Source organism: Zootermopsis nevadensis, unplaced genomic scaffold (assembly GCF_977971745.1).
Source record: "Zootermopsis nevadensis isolate Lab colony 2312 unplaced genomic scaffold, Znev_1.0 Znev_ptg000006l, whole genome shotgun sequence".
Classification (NCBI taxonomy): Eukaryota; Metazoa; Arthropoda; class Insecta; order Blattodea; family Termopsidae; genus Zootermopsis; species Zootermopsis nevadensis.
The window spans coordinates 2,419,849-2,442,249 of NW_028259138.1; the positions used below are offsets into that span (position 1 = coordinate 2,419,849).

Consider the following 22,401-nt stretch of genomic DNA (forward strand, 5'->3'; position numbering starts at 1 on the left):
TTCGCTTGCATAACCTGATATCATTAAGGTGAAACTATTGCGGAATCTAAGTGATTTTTCCTTCACTGTTTATAACGTGTGAGGTCAGTTATGAATGCTACAACTTTCTGTGTATAGTGAACAAGCCAGAACAAGAAGCGTGGAAGAGTAAGACACTTCTGGGTTGTGACGCCGTACAGGCTTATAGGTGGTTATCAACGTGTCTGATGAACATATGGTCTCTATCTTCAGGATATATGAAGCTTGTCACTTTAAGGGCTTAATTTTTTGTTCCATAGCTAATCAGAATCCCGCCATTTATAAATTAATTTTATATTAAGCCTACAATATCCATAGTGAAGTTAAATATATACCGTATTTAATAAATTCGACAACAAATTAGTGGATTCATAAACAAGTAAATCAAAGGAAAAATAAACTACAAAGCCTCACTGGATTCATGAAACGAGAACGCTTCAGAATGATCAGTGAGTAAGAATGGGCACCCCATGCAATCGATATAATAGATCGATTTAAATTCTGTTTTGTAGAAAGTGCGTGCCTTGCCAAGCAAACTGTTATGTGGTGTGTTTCGCTTTCACAGCTTCTAACTTTCACTTATGTCACAAACAACTGAGATCCCTTTGCCAGATTATGATACAACTGGAAAGATATACGAATGGATTATATTATACGATGAAGCTATTAAAATTTGTAAAATCCATTGATGTTAAAAGATCAATTCACCCAAAGATATTTTACGTACATTTTTCTAATCAGTTGACAGGTTTTGGTAGAAACTTGTAAACAGCATTTCAGTTACAGTAATACTTAAATCTCTTTAGTTTACTGCATGCGTTATTTAATGACCTGAAAAAAATTCACTGCAGAAAGAAAACATATCGTCCGACAGCCGACCATAATTCGATTCGGGGACTTCGATAGTTTGTCCGATGCATTACCACTCTGTAAACCCACTGAGTTCTTTTGTTATAACAACTGCTAATGTCGAATGAAGTGGGAAGATTAACATGAATGGCTGTTACTGTTCTGATCACATCAGAACTCGTCCTCCGGGCGACACAATTATAATTTGTTGCCCTAATAAGGAAAAGCTTAGCTTCACATATTTGAGGTTCAAACGGCGGTTAAGATGTCGATAGTTTTCTTCTGAGCTGTAGCGCTGTGTCGTCTTGTAGGTGGCTACTGACGTTTCGGAGGAATACTTTTAACCACCACAATCGACAAATGAGCTTAAAATTTCCTCCACCAACTACCCTACTATCCCAGTCACAAGTTCTGAACATCTGAAAAGTCGAGAGTTTGAGCTCTTATTTTCAAGTTTCCCGTGTCTGATGCCAATAAATGAAATGACTGGAAACTTACAATGAATGTATTATTTAATATGTTGTGATGGATTTTTCCCATTAGGTAACGAAACACAAACACGCTAAGTAATATTTTTAGATCACAGTCATCTTCACTCCAGGGCAAAGAAAGTATTGTTTCTGTCTTAGCCTCGCATTCCTTTCTTGGACGACCAATGTGCCTTCTTCCTCTTGGAGTAATATTTATCAAAGGTTTGTTTTGTTATTTTTGTATCATCCGCTCTTTCCATGTATGCTAACTGCTGAACTCTATATGCTATCAGTTTATCTCCTGTTAAGAATAATTCTAATTGTCTTCGTATCTAATTTATAATCCTACCCGTTCTTGTCATACCGTGACTGATCTTCAGAATTCAGAGTTTAATTTGTGTGGATTTGATCTTTGTCGCGTCTCTCCACTTTAAACTGTTTCTTTTCTCGTTTTCAGTTTTAGATTACTTCTTGTTATGCTCCTTATTTATTATAACCGATCAGTAGTACTAGTAGTACTGGTAATATTAGTAGTAGCATAGGCCAGATATGTTTCGACCCTTAGGGTCATCCAATAGTAGCTACGTTAAGTGGGGCACCTGTATATAACGACGGTATAAAATCCAGTGTAACGTGACGTTTATTGTTTATTCTGAAGATATACGAGGTGCCATCGGAAAGTTTCCAGACTGCGCCTATAAAAAAACCCGTACACTTATCTCAGGTATTAAATTCATCCATCACCTTCGAAGTAGTTCCCCTGGGAGTGAACACAACGATCCCAGCGCCGCTGCCAAGCCTGGAAGCATCCCTGGAAATCTTTCTTTGTCAGCCTGTCAAGCACCATCTGCGATTCTGCCTGAATCTCTTCTATCGTCTCAAATCTCCTTCCCTTTAGCTGAATTTTCATCTTTGGGAAGAGGAAGAAGTCACACGGAGCTAAATCCGGCGAATAAGGAGGGTGCGGGATGACGGCCATGGTGTTTGAGGCCAAAAACTGAAGAAACTTCGCGCGTTGTCATGATGCAGCAGCCAGTTGTGGTTGCGCCACTTTGCCGGCCGCTTCCGTCTCACATCTTCACGCAACCGCCTCAGGACCCCACAGTAAAATTCAGCATTGACCGTCTGACCTGCAGGAAGAAACTCCCTATGGACGATCCCCTCCTGGTCGAAAAAACAGATCAGCATTGACTTCACATTGCTCTTGACCTGTCTTGCCTTCTTCGATCGTGGTGACGATGGGCTCTTGTGAATTGTGAAGATTGCTGCTTCGTTTCCGGATCGTACCTGTAAACCCAGCTTTCATCACCTGTGATAACCTTAGAAAGGAAGTTGAGGTCGGTTCTTGCAAGATCTTTGAGCTCCTGACAAACGAGAAGTCGATTCTGCTTCTGGTCCTCAGACAGGAGCCTTGGCACAAACTTGGCTGCGATGCGTCGCATGTGGAGTTCTTCCTTTAGAATCAGCTGACAGGTCCCATAGCCTATCCCAACAATGTCGCACAAGTCGTTGATGGTACGACGTCGATCTTCGTGAATGGCCTGCCGAATCTTCGTAACATTTTCGGGCGTTGTGCTCGAAGATGGTCGTCCAGAACGCTCGTCATCATCGACAGAGGTTCGGCCATTTTTAAAACGTGAATGCCACACAAAAGTTTGTGCACGACCCATTGCGGACTCCCCAAATGCTTGCTTTAGCATTTCATAGGTTTCCGTAGCCGTTTTGGCGAGTCTTTGGCAAAATTTGATTTGTTCATGAAAATCCGCCATTCCGAAATCGCAGGAGGGTCGGTGTAATTCACTACCAAAACGCCCGTAACTAAGAAACAAATGCTAATTCGATGATGCCGGCTGGCACACTGATTCACTATGAATGTAGGCCGCACCCCCTAGCGGCAGAAGCTCGTACTACATCCGGTTCGCCCTCTATTGACACAGTCTTTAAACTTTCCGATCGCACCTCGTATGTATTATTCTCGTATTTTGTCTTCCCTTCTCATGACTCCATGTTTCGTGTGATAGAGCCAGTACAGACTGACAAATAATCTACGCAGCAAAGTCATAGACATACGTGCCGTCACCCGACACTGTAGATGGTTTAGAAATTCAGGAGGTACATTTGAGGAACATTTTCTCTGTTGGTACCACCTGTGCTTTATCTTGGCCCTGTTCTTTAAGTGAGAATGACAGTCTGCAACGGATTCTAAAAGCTGTTAAGGAGAGGACATTACTGCGTACCTTTTGAAGTTTGCTCTACAGTTTACCACAACTCGTAAGTAAAGACTGCTAATTTGATGTCGTTTCTAATTTTATATTTTGTAGGCATTCTGTTGATTTGATTTCGTTACTTTCTCTAGTTTAAGTTACAGAATTCAGATGTTTTGAATTTCGTTACCACATCTTATGAGTCTTTATTATAATTCAGTATGTTTCATGGGCTTACCGGTAGGCCTACTCACGTAATGTATATACCACTGTTACTTATTATTGTTGTTGTGCATGTCAGCTTGAAATAACGATGTATATTATTGTCGTGCCTAAGGCCCATACTTACACTCTTTCAGCAGAATTTATCTCATTAATGGATTTATTCGTTTAAAAAGTGTCAGATGCTCATTAAAAAAGTTTCACATAAATAACCTTTTATACGCCTGCTATCTCCTACGCTAGTAAATGTTAAGGTTATGGTTATTTGACATAGTACAACGTGACCATACACTGGCCTCTCAAGCCTACTTTGCCTCTTTTTTCGTGGCACGATAATTGTACGTAATTATACTACAGGGTGTATATAAATTATCTTTACAGCTTTACTCGAGAATAAAACCTTTATGAAGAGACATGGACACACTGTTTAGCGTCATCTGCGAGAAAAATTCTCAAAGTTTGTCCTGAACATTTTACCATTCAACATGGGCACCATTTGTCACACTTACAATGTCCAAACGATGTTCAAGTTCCATCCATGTACGCTGCAGCATGTCAAAGTCAACTGTTGCAATAGCGGCTGCAGTTCTGTCCTTCAAATCGTTGATGTCGGCCACCGGAGTTCGGTACACAGTCTTTTGTTTTACGTATTCCCGTAGGAAAAATCACAGGGTGTGATGTCCGGTGATCTGCCGGGCCACGAGATGGGACCAGCATGGCCAATCCATCCGTTTGGAAAATGCATATTAAGAGATGCACGCACAATCAAGCTTGAGTATGGTGGTCTGTCGTCTTGCTGGAAGAACACGACAGGCTGCAGTTCTTGTAACTGTGGATAAACGATGTTTTCTAATATATCCAGGTAATTGCTGGATGTCACAGTCGCTTCGGCTGAGAAAAAGGGTCCGATGAAACGATCGTGCAACTTTGCGGCTGTCACTAAAGTTCTCCACTGTAGCATGAGATTATTCTGCTAGCCATATGCGTAAGTTTTGTTTGTTTACCTTCCCTGAAACGTGGAATTAGCCTCGTTAGAAAACCTGATTTTCCCCTACTCAGGAATTCGTTGTTTTCGACCAGTTTCTCGTCATGGTCATTGCAAATTCCTTGCGAGCTACCTTATCATCTGCGGTAATTGCTTTCAACTTGCAAGCATACAGACGCAAACGTTTTCATTGTCGGATTAGGCATTTGCAACTCACGTGTTGCAGCTCATGTCGACTTGCGTGGAATGCGGACAGATCCTGCGTATCCTTTCGACATTTTCATCAGACACGCGTGGACGCCTTGTACCTTTCTTGTGCAAAACACTTCCGGTCTCCTTAAACTGTTTGTACCTGGCACGTATCGATGGTCTTCATGGTGGCGTCTTGTGATACGTTGTTCTGAAACGTCTTTGGATCTGTGTATCCGATTTCGTTTCGATTAACCATTCCATTCATTGGGCATTCTACGAGTTAAATGGTAAGTGACCTGATACGCAAAGACGGTTGTAGTGCCGGTAACTCGGCGAAACTTTGAGAGTTTCTGTAACAAATGGTCTCAAACAGTGTCTATGTCTTTTCATAAAGGTTTTATTCACGAGTAAAGCTGTAAAGATAATTTATATACAACCTGTATTAACGGGCAGATTCTGTAGTTCCCGATTAAATCTGTTTCCTCGTATTCAGACACTTTTATTTTTTACTAACATTTCTTTACTTAGTGTCCAAATCGAAATGGACAGACATACGAGCAGGAAAGGGAATTTGGCAAATTGTTTGTCATAAATATCTGTCACATTACGCTTATGCCACGTCTACAACCGAGTCTTTATATTTATATTTGGTTTTGACTGCAAAACAGACAATATCACATATATTTTTCTTAAAAATCGCATTTCTAAAATATTTTAACATATTTATATTTCAACTAATAGATAATTTTACTACATTATGACATTTTAAAAAAAATCCCGACATTGATATGAAACATATTAGGAACTCTGGTGATATCGCCAGAATCCAACAAATTTTTGTTACATTTAACGAACTAAACTTTGTAGGATTTGAGGTTTTCACAGCGGTGAGTATGAAGATTGCTGTCTTCTGGTTTGTTGCGCCGTTGGTGGAAATCTACCAGACTACACGGCGCAACAACCCAGAAGACAGCAATCTTCAAACTAAACTTTAATGATGCCACCAAAAATAGGTTATAAGTATCTGATGATGGTCGCCCGAAACATGTCAGAGGAAAAATATTTATATGAAGGTTAGTTGATGAAAGACTCTATTGTTACAAACCGCGTCAAGTGGCTGAATGGTGAATAAACCATATCTTCTGCCAAAGTTTCGAGAGCCATTTCTGCTCTCATCCTTAGGGCTGCTGCGTAACAAATATAGAAACTTAGTATATAAGGATATGGAAGACAGATGAGGCCTATTCGAAAAAATTCTCCTCTAGAGACCCAGGGAAACTACAGAATGTCTTTGACGACAGTGGCTGGCCCGACCGAGATTTGACACGTGTACTTGCTGTATACAAATCTAGAACGTTCCGCTTCACCAGCCTGCAGCTCGGCTACATACAGGTCCGCAAGGCATTAACTCAGAAATGTAATGTTGACAGAAAACGAAAGTATCTATTTCATCACTCAGAAAAAATAATTGCTTTATTAGCAATACGTTTATTCCAAGCTACGTGTTTCAATGAGAGCTGGGATGGCTCAGTCAGTATAGTGACTAGCTACGGGCTGGACGACCGGGGTTCGATCCCCGACAGGGGCAGAGGATTTTTCCTCTAGCTGCTGCGTCCAGACCGGCTCTGGGGCCCACCCAGCCTCCTCTACAATGGGTACCGGGGTCCTTTCCCGGGGGTAAAGCCGGCCGGGGAGTGATGCTGACCACTCACCCCCATCTAGTGCCGGGGTCAAGGAAGAGAGGAGCTATACCTCCACTCACCCCAAACGCCTACATGGCGTATAGCGGGACAAACTTTACTTTACTTTACGTGTTTCAATGATACAAGATCATCATCAGGCTCTATAGGTATTATGTATGAAGCAGATTTTAACTGAGATAAGTTATATTTTATATTTAAAACTGCCTAAAGCATTTTCAATTACACAGATTAAAATATTATTAGATGGGATAAAATAACAATGGTATTTGGTGGAATGTTGCTTCGGGTATATTTATAGAGCCTGATTATCATCTTGCACGATCAAAACATGTAGCTCCAGAATACATTTATTGCTAATACATCAAGGAATTTGTTGTGAGTGACGGAATGCATACTTTTTTCTGTAAACTGGCTTAAAAGTATACATGAAATATTGTTAGTTTATTGGACGAAAAATATAAATATCACAAAGAAAACGAGAAAAGTTTCAGACCAGGGGTTCACAACACGCGACCCACGTACGATTTATGTAATGCTGCTTTTACTTCTTTGGTATCATAAAACAAGTTTTGTCGTCTTCGTCAGTACTTGACAGTATATATTATTGTCAACAAAATTTAGCTTAGGCCTATTAATTAAGAAATAAAAAAGAACTATGACGCGCTATACTGATGAACACGTGGAGAGACGCGTGCTAATCGCCACAATATGAATTAAAACTCATATTGCATGGTAACTGAGCAATATGTTAATTGTTAGTAAAGGTAGGCGTAATTTTGTAGCATTCTTGTAATAAACTGTAATGGCGCGTTAACAAATTGCTGTTATTTGTACCCTTGTGGCCCGCAGGTCGATAGTAGGGGTTGAATGTGGTCTCAAGTAAGGAAAAGACTGAGAACCCCTGCTTTAAACTTATTAGGTGGTAGTAAAGAAGTCTGCATGCCAAAATCATAATATATAACTAATAAAGTGTCTCGAAGTTGTGGAAAAATTTAAATACTGCATTCACGATGAAATTAGGAGCAGGTCAAGTTTGGAGAATGATTTCTATCACACAGATCAGAATATTTAGTCTTCCCGTTTGCTGTATAAAAACGTAAAGATTGGAATAAGTAAAACCATAATTTTATCCTTCCCTTTCATGGGCGTGAACTTTGTCTCTCATATTTCGGGAAGAACACGCGTTGAGGCTGTTTGGGAACAGGGTGCTGAGAAAAAGGGATGAAGTGACAAGAGGCTGGAGAAAACTGCATTAGGAGCTTCATAATTTGTAATTTTCACTAAATATTATTAGTATGGAATGATGTGGGGGGGGGGGTGATATGTGAGGCATGTGGCACACATAGTATAGTAGAGATATAAATGCGAACAAAGTTTTGATCGGAAACGACAAAGACTTGGACGTAGAAAGGAGGTATTACTGAAATAATTTTGAACAAATAGAGTGGCAGTGCACAGACTGGACATATGTGGCTTAGGATACGGACCGGCTTGTGAACACGGTAATGAGCCTGTGGGTTCTGGAAATTTAGGAAACCCCATTGCTGTTAGGACAGTCAGTATCCGATCGGAATTCGAACCGGCTACCTTACAAATGCAGATCAGATTCGTTACTTCTATCTTGTTCATGCCATGCAATAGGTTCTGGGCCTTCCTATCATGCCAGAGTTCAAAAGAAGTCCTTGGAAAACGCCCCATAGACCGTTCTTCTACGTCGCTGGCTGGATTCATCAACCAGAAACTCGATTTGCGCTATTTATTTGTAGACAAAGATACAAGGCAGTCACCAGCAATCTGCCTCGTAATGGCCTTCGCTACTTTCTCTCTGCTGTGTCCACGCATGTGCGTCCAACTCATTCACAAGGCGTTTTGCCAGTCTTTTTCTTACCTACATACAACTCGTGATCACGGCCTTTAATTTCTTCGATTGTATCGTACGAAGACCTAGTGCCAAGTGTTCCGCAGTTCCCTTCGTGTTCTCAGGACAGCAACAAGCCTGTTGCAAAATTGGGCTCAAACATTCTTAAAGAGACGCCTAGAACGGAAGAGACAGGTTATCTAACCACACAGATATCGCGATTCGGATAGGTTAGATTAGGTTAGGTTTAAATTCTTGGCCCTGAGGGCTACGAATATCCTGTCTGGGGTTCGTAGCATTCTTCGGTCCCTTCAGGCATAAGCCGGAATGGTGCCTTAAAGTAGGTCGCTTTGTATCACATGTCTTCTCTTTCATCGTTCATTCGGCACTACGTAACGCACGAAATTTCTTGATCAAATGAATAGCCAAGTTTCTAGTTTCTCTAAAAGACTTTATCATGGAGTTGTTTGATAATCTTTTCAAGTACCAACCACTTGCGTGGAGGAGGAGATATATATTTATTGAGAAAATTATAGTTTTCGAGCTGAATAAGAAATCATCTACTTTTATGGAACCAAATGTTCATTACCCGGCCCACAACAGTGTACCATTAGGCCATATCCTAAGCCACTTAAACAAACTTCAAAACTTTAGTATTACTCCGTCACTACTGTTAAGCTCCACAAATTGTATATTCACTTCTGCGATTTCGAAAAAAATATCGGAATGCTTCCACATGTCCCGCCCAGAACGCACCATCAACAGAATTCCACCCTAATTCGAACATTTCCACCCAGTCGTAATTTATCAATGTCTTAAACAGTTCTTGTTTCTTACTGTCAGTTCTGCCACAATTTTCAAATTTTTTACACTCTCCGACTACAAGGGAAAAAGTCGATAGATGGTTGTTCGTTGGTGCGTACTATCAATGGAACAGCGATGTAACGTGCCACAGTATTACCACTACTCTTAAGACGATTAAAAGCGACTACGTGGAAACCAGAAAAGCCTTTATTGTTTAAATCAGTCGCTTTTTCATTTTTGTCGGCATCATTCTCGATCAAAACTAAAATTTGAATATATTTTTTTACCTTCCCTCAAAAATTTGAGGATACTAGGCAGATAGGCAGTTGGGGTGTGTAGTTGGTGAAAGAGAGTGCCCGGTGCAAGGCTTTGGTCTTGGCAGTTGTCTACGTAAAGTCATAGTGGAAGACGCTAGAAGATAAAAGAAGCTTAACTCACTCCTGCGCTTGTATGAACAAGCTGGGGCCTTAGCAAGGCAACATCAGCAACCCACGCACGGGGGCCCAGCGCCTCAAGGTGACCTCCTCTCCCACCTGATCAACCGCCATACCTTGCAAGTGACATCATGAGTTGAGGCAGCCTGGCCTATGTTTCTACATCCGTTCTTGATTCACATACCACCGATTTAAAAACTTAACTTACCAATTTCTTTCATAGAAACAATTGAATGTTACGTTTTAAATCCGCAAACTCAGGAAAGACTCAAGTCGTCGACCCGTATACAATTCGGCCTTTGTTTCTCAAGTTGAACATCCGGTAATTTGTACTCACATCATGTCCAAGAATACTTGTTGCGTAATTAAGGGTGTCTGAGTACTTGGGAGGGAGAAGGGGTTAAAAGCAGCAGGTTGTGTGGTGTGGTTGTTAAAATCTTTTGTATATTCTGTAAATTTCTCTACATTTCTGTCTGAGCACAGCGTACTGATGATAACAGGCTGTTCTGGCTTAAGGAGGAAGTAATGAGAAGCTGCGGAAAACTGCGCAGTGCTAAGCACCATAATGCGTATTCTTCTCCAAGTAAATTACTATTTATGCCATGAAATCAAAGACGATTAGATGGGCCAGTCATGTTCCATACACAAAAGCGAAAAATGTAAAGGGAAGAGACCATTTCGGAGTCCGAGGCGTGCATGGGAGGATAAAATTAAAATAATTCTCAAGAAAATTTAATATGAGAGTGTGGACGGGATTCATCTGGCTTTTCTGAACCGATAATGACCCTTTAGGTTTAAAAATGCTGGAGAATTTCTTGCCCAGTTGAGCGGTTATCAGTTTCTCTAGAATACCTCTGCTACGTGGAGTTAATTTAATTCAGGAACACCTTTTGAAACATGGGAGATTAAGTGTGATCCTCGCAAGGATATTAGACGGATAACACATCAGGTTTCTGTGAATGTGAATTTCCAGCTTCCAGCCACCCACCTACGTACTTTACAGAAATAACGTAAAATAGGAACTGCTTTGTGTATCCGTGAAAGATCTTCGAAGTGGCAGAGTGACAACATTTAATGTGTTTCTGCCTCGTGCTTCCATGTTTGCAGACGGTGGCCTTGTAAGAAGTCTTTAAACGTTTTTAGAGAATGTCTTACTGCTATCCTGTCATTTTATACGCCACTTGCGTCACGCTATTTAGGAGACTTCGCGAACCAAATTAACCAACTCAATGCTATGCGGGGTTATCCTTGAAAAGCTAATGGTCACACATCCGCTCAGGAAATGCCATTTTGACATGATGGTTAGACACAGAGACAACTGCACCTTTTACCTTTGCAGAAAATGAAGTTGTTACTCTGTCTTAGGTACTGGTATTCTTTGAGAATGACATAAGCTAATCAAAATCACATTTACAGAAAAATTAAGAATAGATTCAATTCGGAAAATCCTTGCTATCGTTCAATTATGAATCTCTTTGTCTTCCATCTCGTATCTAAACACGTAAAGATTTAAATGTTACAATAAGTTTACTTCTTGCTCTACATAAGTGTGAAATATGGTTCTTCGCCTTGAGCGAAGTGGGGGTGCTGAAGAAAATGTTTGTTTGTAGCCCGCATGAAGCAACAAGGAGGCTGGAGTAAAATGCATAATGAGGAGCTTCTCTGTGGTGTCATCTTGGTACCCACAAACAAAGATCTGACAAGTGAGTTGTGCTAATCGTAACCATACATGCTAATGACCCGAGCGATTGTGACCTTGCTACAAGGTGGACCACTCGTTTGTTTCAAGCGATAGGACGGATTAGTGGGTTATTCGTCATCTGTGCCGCGCCTTGGCTTCCGCCTTCACTGTCACCAACTATTAAACCAAATTAATAGGACGTGATGTACAGTACCAGTCTGCGTTCGAACTTGTATTAAAATTACAAAAATGAACATAATATAACGACGAATACTAAAGTAAAAGCTAATTATTCTGCGTTGGAACTTGCATAAAACGACATAAAACCATATTTCGCAAAGTTCTGGAACAAGACAAGGATAATAAGAACGTATTGGGCTCAAATTGGTACTACAACATCGAAGGCATAAATAACATCCAGAAAAATATTTTAATTAGGTAAGAAAAGCAATTTGACATTTGAACTTTTATGACATTTACGAAGATGAGAATAATATGCAGAAAAAGTTGGAAATATTGGAATAAAAGAACGAACATCGAAAGTCCATTTCAAACTTACATGAAACGTATAAAAATACTAATGGAGTACACCGAACCACGAAGTAAGACAGAAGACTTATTTACCTTTTTCAAAGTTTTATCTCGATTATCACAGTTAACATAAACGCTACACTCCTGATTCATGTCAGATGTGCTTTTGATTTTAAGTCTGTTAGCATTATTATACAGTAAATGAAAAGTGCAAAAATATACACATAACAGGGAGATAATGTCTATCGGTCAGCATGTTTCGCATTCGCAAATACATGACATATATCCATAAAATTAGGTGCTGAGGGGTTGTTAGAAGATTATAATTTTGGTTAATATTAGCACAGTATAATCCCTCCTTTGCTTGAAAAACTGCGATTTGTGCTAAATGTTTACACGAATAAAATATGAGATCTCATGAAGGAAAACAACATTGTAAATACCTTGTAATATGATTAATATTTAACAAAGTGTGACGAAATCTCATTTCTGAGTTTAGTGTGATATGTGGCATGTGACTAGCTTTGCAACAACACATTCTGATTCGTCGTGAATGAAAACCAATGCCAACGAAGCCAATGGAGCATTTTTAGAACACATTTCTACTCCATGGAGTGCACTTTCTCAATCTTCATAAAACGAAATAAAATATGTCTGTTTCGTGTATTTAGAATGTTTTCGTCCACAAGTTCGCCTCAGCAGACTAATAGCATTTCCATGCACAAGATGGTCAGTATGCAGAGTTACAACACTTGAGGCCCAAAGAATCTCGTTTTTTTCCATTCCGTTAGAACCACGATCCGCACTACACATCGTCTCTTAAGTACCGGTTGCCAACAAGTCACTTAATATGTTAGTGAACTGGCCACAAGCGGTCCTAAGGTCCTTGCAGAAGCCTCTACCGCGTATGCATCTTCTCTTTTCACGACAAACTATAAACTTCCAGAACATGTGCAAATATTTCCAAGCACGGTGGAATTAAGTTAACTTTACAGTGATTAAAAGTTAAAAATATTCGAGAAATCAACATTCCGTCCCGAAAGTCGCATCTCTTCTCTGTATTTTGTATTATCTGTGCATTTTTGTATGACAAACTCCAACGAGAAGAGGCCTCCTCGAGGAGCTGTTGGTCGCTCAGCTTGTCAACTGAGAATTACCGATTTCTTTAAACCCGGAGGTTTATTCCGTGTCGCTGGACCTGCCCTGGGCCATTTGAATCCAGTTCGCACCCAAGCATCACATTCGTTAAAGGTCCATTTCAGTATTATACCGTCTACGCCTAGGTCTCTCAAATAGCTTTTTCTCTTCAAGATTTGTTTGCATTTCTCTTCTGCTTTAAGGCTGGTGCATTCACGGCCGATCTTACCCTCCAATATCACCCTATGGGTGAAGAGAGTAAATTATGAAACCGCTCACTGTGTAGTTCAATCCATCCTGTTATTTTCCCTCTCGTAGTTCCAGATATTTTCCACAGCATCCTTCCTGCAACACCATCTATTCATGCCCATCCCCTAGAGCAGGGGTCGGCAAACATTTTTTCTAAAGGGCCAAATAGTAAATATTTTAGGCTCTGCGGGCCAAGAGGCAAACTCGAGGATATTTATATAGGTAAGCCTACTTATGTAACAAGAAAAAACCAAGTTTTAACAAATTTATTGAACAAAATGTAACGTAATAATAAGTAGACTACAATTGTTTGAAATACAGCTCTACAAATGAGAAGAATGCAATTGCCTGTTATGAGATAACATTTCACCAAAGTGATGTTTAAATTCAGTACTCCCTATCATCAAAATTGATTGTAAATGTTCATGCTGACCTGTACTGAGATTTTACATATTTCATTTTTGAAAATGTCTTTTCACACAGGTAGGTGCTGCCAAATACAGATATAAATCCCCGAGCATATGATCTTAATTGACCGTATTCATCGCTTGGAAGACATTTATAGTATTCTTTCTCTCAACTACTAAACTCGGCCGTTTCGTTATGGCGCGTACTTTGAAATTTGAAAGAATTTAAATATGTAAAATCCGTTCTTAGCTCGCGGGCCGTACAAAGAGAGGTGGCGGGCCGGATTTGGCCAGAGGGCCGTAGTTTGCCGACCCCTGCCATAGAGCAATAGGCCAAGTTTCATACTCATACTAGGTGCTACCCAAAAGTTTGGGGAATTTGAATTCCACACGTGAACCGGTTGTGGAATGGCCTGCCGCCACTAGATTGGGCGAGCAACACCCTTTGTGAATTAGTGTGCCAACAGCCGTGAAGGCGAGAGGCCGCGTTCTTGAGTCTCGTGCGTTTTTGTAACGTTGTGTTGTAGTGGTTCGACGATTTTTTAAACCAGCATAAATGGCAGATTTTAAAGAGCAAAGAATCTGCATCAAATTTTGCTTTAAGCTTAAAAAACTGATGTAGGAACCCACCGCGTGCTTGTAGAAGCATTTGGTGAGAATGCTATGAGTCAAAGTAAAACTTTTTTGTGGTACAAACGCTTTAAGGATGGACGAACGTCTGTCGACGACGATGAGCGTTCAGGACGACCATCGACAAGCACAACACCGGAAAACATCGCGAAAGTGCGAGAGGCTATGGTTGCAGATCGTAGACGAACAATCCATGACGTTTTGTGAAGTTTTGAAGCTGCTACGGGAGAGCATTAGGTGCAAACGTCCGGAAAAGTGGGAGAACAACAGCTGGGTTCTCCACCACGACAACGCGCCCGCCCACACGCCGCTCGTTGTTCGGCAGTTTTTGGCTTCCAATGATTCCCCACCCACCCTATTCGCCTGACCTAGCCCCCTGCGACTTTTTCCTGTCCCCCAAAATGAAATTTCGATTGAAAGGCCGTCGTTTTGACACAATTGAGGAGATCCAGGCAGAATCGCAGGAGGTGCTTAAAACACTCACACTTGAAGACTTCCAGGGATACATGGAATCATGGGAAAAGCGCTGGGATCGCTGTATCCATGCCCAAGGGGACTAATTCGAAGGAGACGGTGGAAACTAGGAGTTATGATAAGCAATTTTTTTATGGCCAAATTCCCTGAACTTTTGGGTAGCACCTCGTATAAATAACGGGTGAAATTATGACTTCGTGTGACTTTATCTTAATCTATACGTGTTGGATATAAAATGGGAAGATAAAATATTCCGGACTCAGTGGTAATAAGTACAGATACTCAAATTTAATTCTCTCTCAACTTTGTCATTGTCATTTTGATTCACTACTGTCATTCCCGAACATTTTAAGTTTGTCACATTTGCGAACGATATATTAGCTATCTTTATATGAGACTTGAGGTGAGGATGTCAGTTGTGGTCGTCTGGTTCTGACGCAGTGTAATCTTGCTAGCGGTTACCAACGTTTCGGAGGAACATACAGCCTTCATCTTCATGTTCGTGCAGATGGAGGAGATACATTTATCCGAAACGCTGGCGTCACAACCAGACGATCACAAATGACACGGCAATCTACGTTACGATTTTCCTGCATTATGGTGATGAGAAATGAACATACTTTGATTATATTGGAGCGTCATGTTGCGATTGGACTAAGTAATTCCTTATGTTAGTATTGACCATTTTTACACGATAAATCAATATTATAAGCTTTAGCATTCCATTACGTGTCCATGTTTATTCTTTAACATCGACTTGTTTCGGGTAGACGGGCCATCATCAGGCATCGGTTGTCTTCGCAACGATACAGTAATACATGACCACTAAAAATTACTAAAACCTTGTAAAAGTATACACAGCATAGGCATTGCAAACAACATTGCACCAGCCTGCACGACAATGTACATCTCCAACCTCGATTCAGTTCATGATCGTGACAATGATGTTTTGTATCGGTCTTCAGAAAACAAAGACGCCATCGCACGATCATGTGTGTTGCAACAAGATGTACACGAAGAACCCCAGGACAAGCTCAAGATCTAACACCAAAATATAACATCCCATCAACAAAATCAAGAACTCTGCTTTCCAACACACGAATTATGCTTAGTGCATCGTAATTTAAGACACCACCTCATATCACAAGAACTTTGATTCAACAACGGGACATAATCACAGCAGAATATACGAGTGAATGAATTCCAATTCTTCATAATACTATATAATTTATTTTAACATATATTAATGTTATACGTAACCTTTAACTATAATTTAAATATAATGTTAACTTAGGCATTTATCCAAAAATCCTACTTACCATAAAAATGTTGTATGATTTACAAGGGTTTATGCCCATGTAATATAATATAGTTGCGGCCGATGCCCGATGATGAACTATCTGTTCGAAACATGTCGCTAGTAAAATAATAAACACAGACACGCAATGGAAATGCCAAGGCTTTCTGATTCGTTGCGTGAAGATGGCTAATAATAATATTATTATTTAGTAAACATATTGTACATAGTTTCATATCCGTTTACTTCTAGGCCAGCCTCCTTTATCGCCAACTACAGTAGTCGTCACCAAATAGCACGCTTCAAGGTCATGGAAGGATTCAAACACCCCCACCCCCCTCATCTGAGCGGTTAGAAGTCAACGCTGAGCTGGCGAAAAAAGGTCATAAAATAAATGCAATAGAACATCGGTACGCAACCTCAAGCGAAGATGAAATGCAATAGGAATGGCATTAAGTATTTTGACTGAAAAGGGAAATGAGAGGTCAGCAGGGTTTCCCATGACACAAATTATCTATCCCTCGGTGTTTGACTTTCGACGAACGTTTTCTGGCAATTTCCTCTCGTCCTCCGACATTAAGCTTACAAACGAGATTTCTTGAATTTGCGTCCCTTCCGACAGTGTCTCGCTTCACGGGGGTGCGATAATAGCTGCTTAATAATTCCAGCTGCAGGAGAGCGGACAGTTCTTGGTAGCACAGATGACCTGCTTAGCCGTGTAATTCATCACGCTTCGTGTCACACCGTCGAAGGTCTTGTTTGTCTCTCTGTTTGTTAGGTCATTTAAACCTTCGCTAAAAGTCTGTGTACACATGTAAAGTTACCGTGTAGTTAAGAAACCGTGACCCAAATAAAGATGGTACTATTTCCAAAGGCATCGAGTAAATAACTGCCTTTCACTACAGCAAGTCAAGTAACTTCAAACGTTTTAGTGAAACTATAAGAAGCGCTTTTACTAAGAAACGTTTTCTTCAAACTTCGGAAACGTATTTCAGGATGCAGATATAACTAAATCATGGCGCAGAGTCCTTCTCGAGGAGTTATTACTGCCTCAGCTACTCGAAACATTTTTCGCTCTTTATAGAGCCCATATGTTAATTACAGTACTCACAAGAGACCGGTAGCGGTTACTATCTTGAATCACATGAATCCAGTCCACGTCCTTCCACCTTATTTCTCGAAATCCATTATTATATTCTCCTATAAGCGCCCAGACATTCCAAGTATCCTCTTCCGTTCCGGGGTTTCGATCAAAATTTTGCATGTACTTCTCACATCTCCCATTCGTGCTGCATGTCCGCCCACCTCATCTTCCTCGAGTTGATCGCCCTCACATTATTTGGCGAGAGTACAATTTATAGAGTTACATTTCTTCATTTCTTCAGTCCCCTTTCGCTTCCTCCCTGTTAGATCGAAATGTTCTCAGACAGTCATTCCCTCAAAGCGAGAAAACAAGTTTCATGCCCACATCAAACAATAGGAAACACTAAAGTAGTGTATATTTTGGTGTTTACGTTTTTGGACAGCAGACGGCAGCATCAAAGGTTATTAAATGCATGGTAGCGAGCACTCCCTGGATGTAACCTACTCTTAGTTTTTTTTCGTGAATACAATATTGATTTCTTACCGTCAGCCTGAAGACATAGAAAAAAGAAGGCATGTTATGAAACCGTAAGCAATATTACAGTGCCATTGGTATAGTGTATTTCGAGATTCGAATGGATTAGACAGTGTAGATTTTTAAACCACTCACTAACAGCGTAACATCAATATACAAATTCCTGAATTCAATTTACAACGATACTTCATTTAGGATTTGAGGTTTTCATGGCGGTGAGTCTGAAGATGGTTGTCTGAGTTTTTGCGCCGTGTAGTCTGCTAGAATTACACCAACGTTTCAGAGGTCCTTGCTGCCTCCATCTCCCTGATGATACAGGCAGAAAGGACCTCTGAAACGTTGGTAAACTTCTACCAGACTACACGGCCCAACAACCCAGAAGACAGTCATCTAAAGATTCTTCATTTCCCGGTAAGCCTACCACACACGCATCAGAAGATGCCACGTTGTTGTTTTCCATTTTCCTAAAAATATAATAAAAGTAGGCCTACCCAGTTAGTACCTTTAATAGGCCGCAACTGCGTCCTTCTATATCCTTCCCAAGTCATTTTTCTTTAGTCATATTTTAATTCGACACTACTGACAGTGTCGTTCAGTAAACCATTGGTAAATAAGTAAAACAGCAAAGTAACAATTTCTATGAATGATTTGAGGTTTTCACAGCGGTGAGTATGAAGATTTCTGTCTTCAGGGTCGTTGCGCGCTGTGTAGTATGGTAGATGTGTACCATTCATCGCCCTGATGACGGAGGCAGTATGACCTCTGAAACGTTGGTTAACATCTACCAGACTACACAGCGCAACAACCCAGAAGACAGAAATCTAACAATCTCTAGCCCCGCGGCTCTTGTAAACATGAGGGTTCTGTAAATGGCTGGAAATTCTATGGTCAGCTGAGCGACTATCAGATTCTTAAGAATAATTCTATTCCATGGAATTTCACAGGCAAAAATTGGTTGTTTTCTTGAAAAGAAAATCGTGTTCGCACATCCAAGTTCATCATGCAATGAAAGCCTCGTTCTTACCTTTCGGCATCCCACATGGTCCTTTGGTTCTCGAGTTGTCCAAGAAGTCGAGATCGTACTTTCTTGCAGGCGGGTACGTCAAAGCCACGTGGGCTAGGGTGAAGTCGCACGACGCCAGAAACACCAGAAGTAGCGTCCGAAAACTGGGCGCCATATCACGAACACGTCACTACGTCATGAACACTTGCGACGGATGTTACTTCACACTCAGACTGCAAGGAAACAAAAAAACACTGTGAAGTTCTTCACATCAACGGTGCAGAAGGTTTCTTGAAAAAGAATTATAGGAGATCCCTGATTTTATGTAAGCCGGAATCGAATACCGCAACCCCAACATTGGCCCATCTAATGAGACAGTGGATCATATCTTGAGCCAGTACAATCTAATCAGCATTTTTATCTATTTCTGTAATGTACTATTTCAGTTTTGCCCTCCATCTACCCGCAGTCCCCCATGTATTCTCTTTCACGCAAAAAAAGAAGAAAAAAGAAATAAAGATTGCCAAAAGTTTGTACGAATCATGTTCCGCCTGCTTTGTCTAATTTGGTTTAACCACCCTACAAATGTAGCAAGTACAATCAAGTTGAAATTGTGCCCATCCTCTTTTTACGTTCTGTTTCTCTGGTCATATCTTTCTTATCAACACTTTGTTCTAACTCTGGGTTATCGGTTATTCACAGGTGGGCTTTTTTCCCCCAGTCCCTTCAAACGAGTCACGGTCGCTTCCTTCCAAACCCTTACGAACAGTATTCACCATTCATGACCATTTTGCCCTCTTAATGACACTGTGCATTATTCAAATAAGATAATGTCGTTGAAAATCCTACGAATCAATCGCTGTACAATTCACATTCATTCAACCGTATCCCTTTCGTCGCCCTAATGATGAAGGCAGCAAGGGCCTCTGAAACGTCGGTAAACTTCTACCGGACTACCCGGCGCAAAAACCCAGAAGACAGCCATCTTCAGTTCGTCAATTCGTAACAAAATCAGTCGGACCTTAAATACGGTATTGGCGCCTATATGGTTGAAATGGCAGTAAGTCGGACCTCAGTATGCATTTCACGTCCTCTGCCACACCTTTTAGACATTGTTTTCTTACGAGCCAGAGGCGTAACTTTCAAGCAAGGAGATTTCACCTGCCCCTTTGCTGTTGCGGTCTCCAACTCAGCACAAGACCGGACCCGGCCTTGTTGGTCTTGAGGAGAGAAATCAGAGTCAATGACCGCCAGACCCCACAGGCACGGAATATTATAAACTAACCAACATCCAGATCCTACAATCCTCGAGAATGATACGTGTATGCTGAGCTGTCGTGCACTTTACCTGCCTAATGCAATTATTACTGTGATAAACGAGGAGTGCAAGATGTGCAGGACATGTAGCACGCGGGGGAAGACGGCGAATGAATACATTTTCGTCTGAAGGCCTGAAGGATAGTCACTGGGAAACCTGGGTGTAAACTGGAAGATAACATAAAAGTTTATCTTAGAACAGTAGTGTAGGTTGTAAATTGTATTTCAGTAGCTTAACCCTTTACAAAATAGTGGTAAATATATGCACCACCTCCTTTAACAATGAATAATTCTGAATTTTGTATTTATTGGGTTCGTATAATTCATAATAAACAGCGCTTATTTCCTTTAATATCATAAACCAACTGTTCTTTCTAATGGTGTAAGTGTTGTGATTTCTTTGCGGTACGGACTGGATTATTAAATATTATTTAATCAAGTTTCGCCTTCGAATAGTTAATACAGAGATCAACGTCTGACTTCTCTGTAAAAGACGGCGGGTGTGTTGATCAGACGAACGACATTCGCCGTTTAAAGGAAGACCCTGCATCATAGAGTGACTTCGTTCAGTAGTTCAGGCTAACCATGGTCGCCCTAGTCACCACGGAATGACGTGTCCTCAGGCTGCAGATAGAGCAGACGGCCTCCAGTTACTACAAATACGTCCAATAAGCAGTCGCGGAGGGCCGAAAATGGGTAGTTTTTAGACTTACGGTATGAGCGTAAAGCTTACGAATGACTTGTTATGGTAACAATGTATAATGATTTTTTCGCAAACGCAACGGACCTGGAGGATTCTTTAGAACTGCTTCGATAACGTTCGAATGTCATGAAGATGGTAGTTGGATGGAACTGACTCAGAATCGTACGCAATGGCCGGCATCTACTACCGGAGTGTTGAAAGAAAAAATAAAGAAAAGATAAGACAATTTAACAGGAAAGGAAAGAACAAAAAGGTGAAGAGAAGGAATAAGACTAATAGAGATGGGAAATGGTAGATGAAGAAAGAAGGAGGGCTACAAGGAAGAAGTCAAATTCGTGTTCACACAACCTTAAAAGTTTTTCACATGTGATCAGCGACGTTCACATATTTTTCTTGTGTTGTAAATAAATAGTTACACGCCCTTCAAATGGCTTGATAATTTATGATTTCTGTATAATGACAACACACTGCTGTGTGGAGCTGAATTATGTTTCTTGTATGATGAAAGACAAAGGTGATTTGTCTTGTTTTCTCGAGCATTCTTTCGCTATACGATATGAAGTCATTGTACGTTAACTGCTGTAATACAGAGAGCGTCAGTCATGTCCTCGGTAGTATAGTGGTAAGTATCCCCGCCTGTCACGCGGGAGACCGGGGTTCGATTCCCCGCCGGGGAGGGTTGTTTTTTTTTTTTTTGTATAATCATTCTTTTGTTTTTCAGAATTCGTAGAGTATTCGTGTTTTCTATTACCCTGTGTAAGTCTCGTGTAACTGAAGGGCTTCTGTCGGGGGCAAATAAGTGCCATTTTTCATGAGTACTGTGGCTGTAGGTTACACATTGTAGCGCTCACTTCTGTCACAAAAGTTCAACACAAAGAAGGCTAGGACAATAAAAATGACAAATTTAACATTTATCTACAATAAATTAACTTCAAGAACGTAAGGCAGTGGTTTAGAAACTTTTATTCCATGCAGGGCGTGTAATTATATTAAATTTCGTGGTAAGTTTACGCTTGGTAGTTTTGTCTCCCCAATTATTTCTTGTGAATTATTCAACTAAGTAACTAAGATGGTATATGACAGGGCGCATTGTCGGTAATTTATACATTAAGTTTGATATTATTCTTTTAAGAAAGCACAGGCTTTTACTTGACTCTGTTTACTTTTTCTTTATTTCACCTGAAATTATTTAATGACTATTAACTTACTGTAACTACTTCGTAAGAAGCGTTTACTTTACGTCTAAAATCACGTTAAAAACCTCTTTATCTTGCACTTGATGACAGATGAAGAAAAGTATAGGATCACCACAATAACATAGTTAGTATGAAGTAGTTCATGCACTCAAATGAGCGTGTATAACTGAACTCTCCAGTGTGTGTGCTGCATCATCTGAGAAGCCAGGTTCACCACTGTGTATCAATTGCGCACAATTTTTTGAATGAAGTGACTTCATTAAAATTAGCTCGGTGTCAAAGTGTATTCAATTCTAAATTAGTTTTTTTACGGCGTACCTTTAAGAAACAATACTATAGCGGAATGAAAATTTGCATAGAACACAACTGGAAAATATATATCCTCCCATGGCGGACTACGCCTTTCTACTGTTGTTAGG

At 40.5% G+C, this 22,401-nt stretch overlaps 1 protein-coding gene and 1 non-coding gene across 3 annotated transcripts in view; one reads left to right on the top strand and one right to left on the bottom strand.

Moving 5' to 3' along the window:
* Positions 1-22,401, bottom strand: part of nahoda (DOMON-like domain-containing protein nahoda) — an 88,684-nt gene that overhangs the window by 47,251 nt on the left and 19,032 nt on the right. For both annotated transcript variants that reach the window (XM_022069286.2, XM_087343544.1), the window contains exon 2: positions 18,788-18,999. In XM_022069286.2, the coding sequence (XP_021924978.2) occupies positions 18,788-18,941 (154 nt within the window). In that variant the 5' untranslated portion in view covers positions 18,942-18,999. The remainder of the gene's footprint in view (positions 1-18,787; positions 19,000-22,401) is intronic.
* On the top strand, positions 21,392-21,463 carry TRNAD-GUC (transfer RNA aspartic acid (anticodon GUC)). The gene has a single exon. It is a non-coding gene; the product is annotated as a tRNA-Asp (tRNA).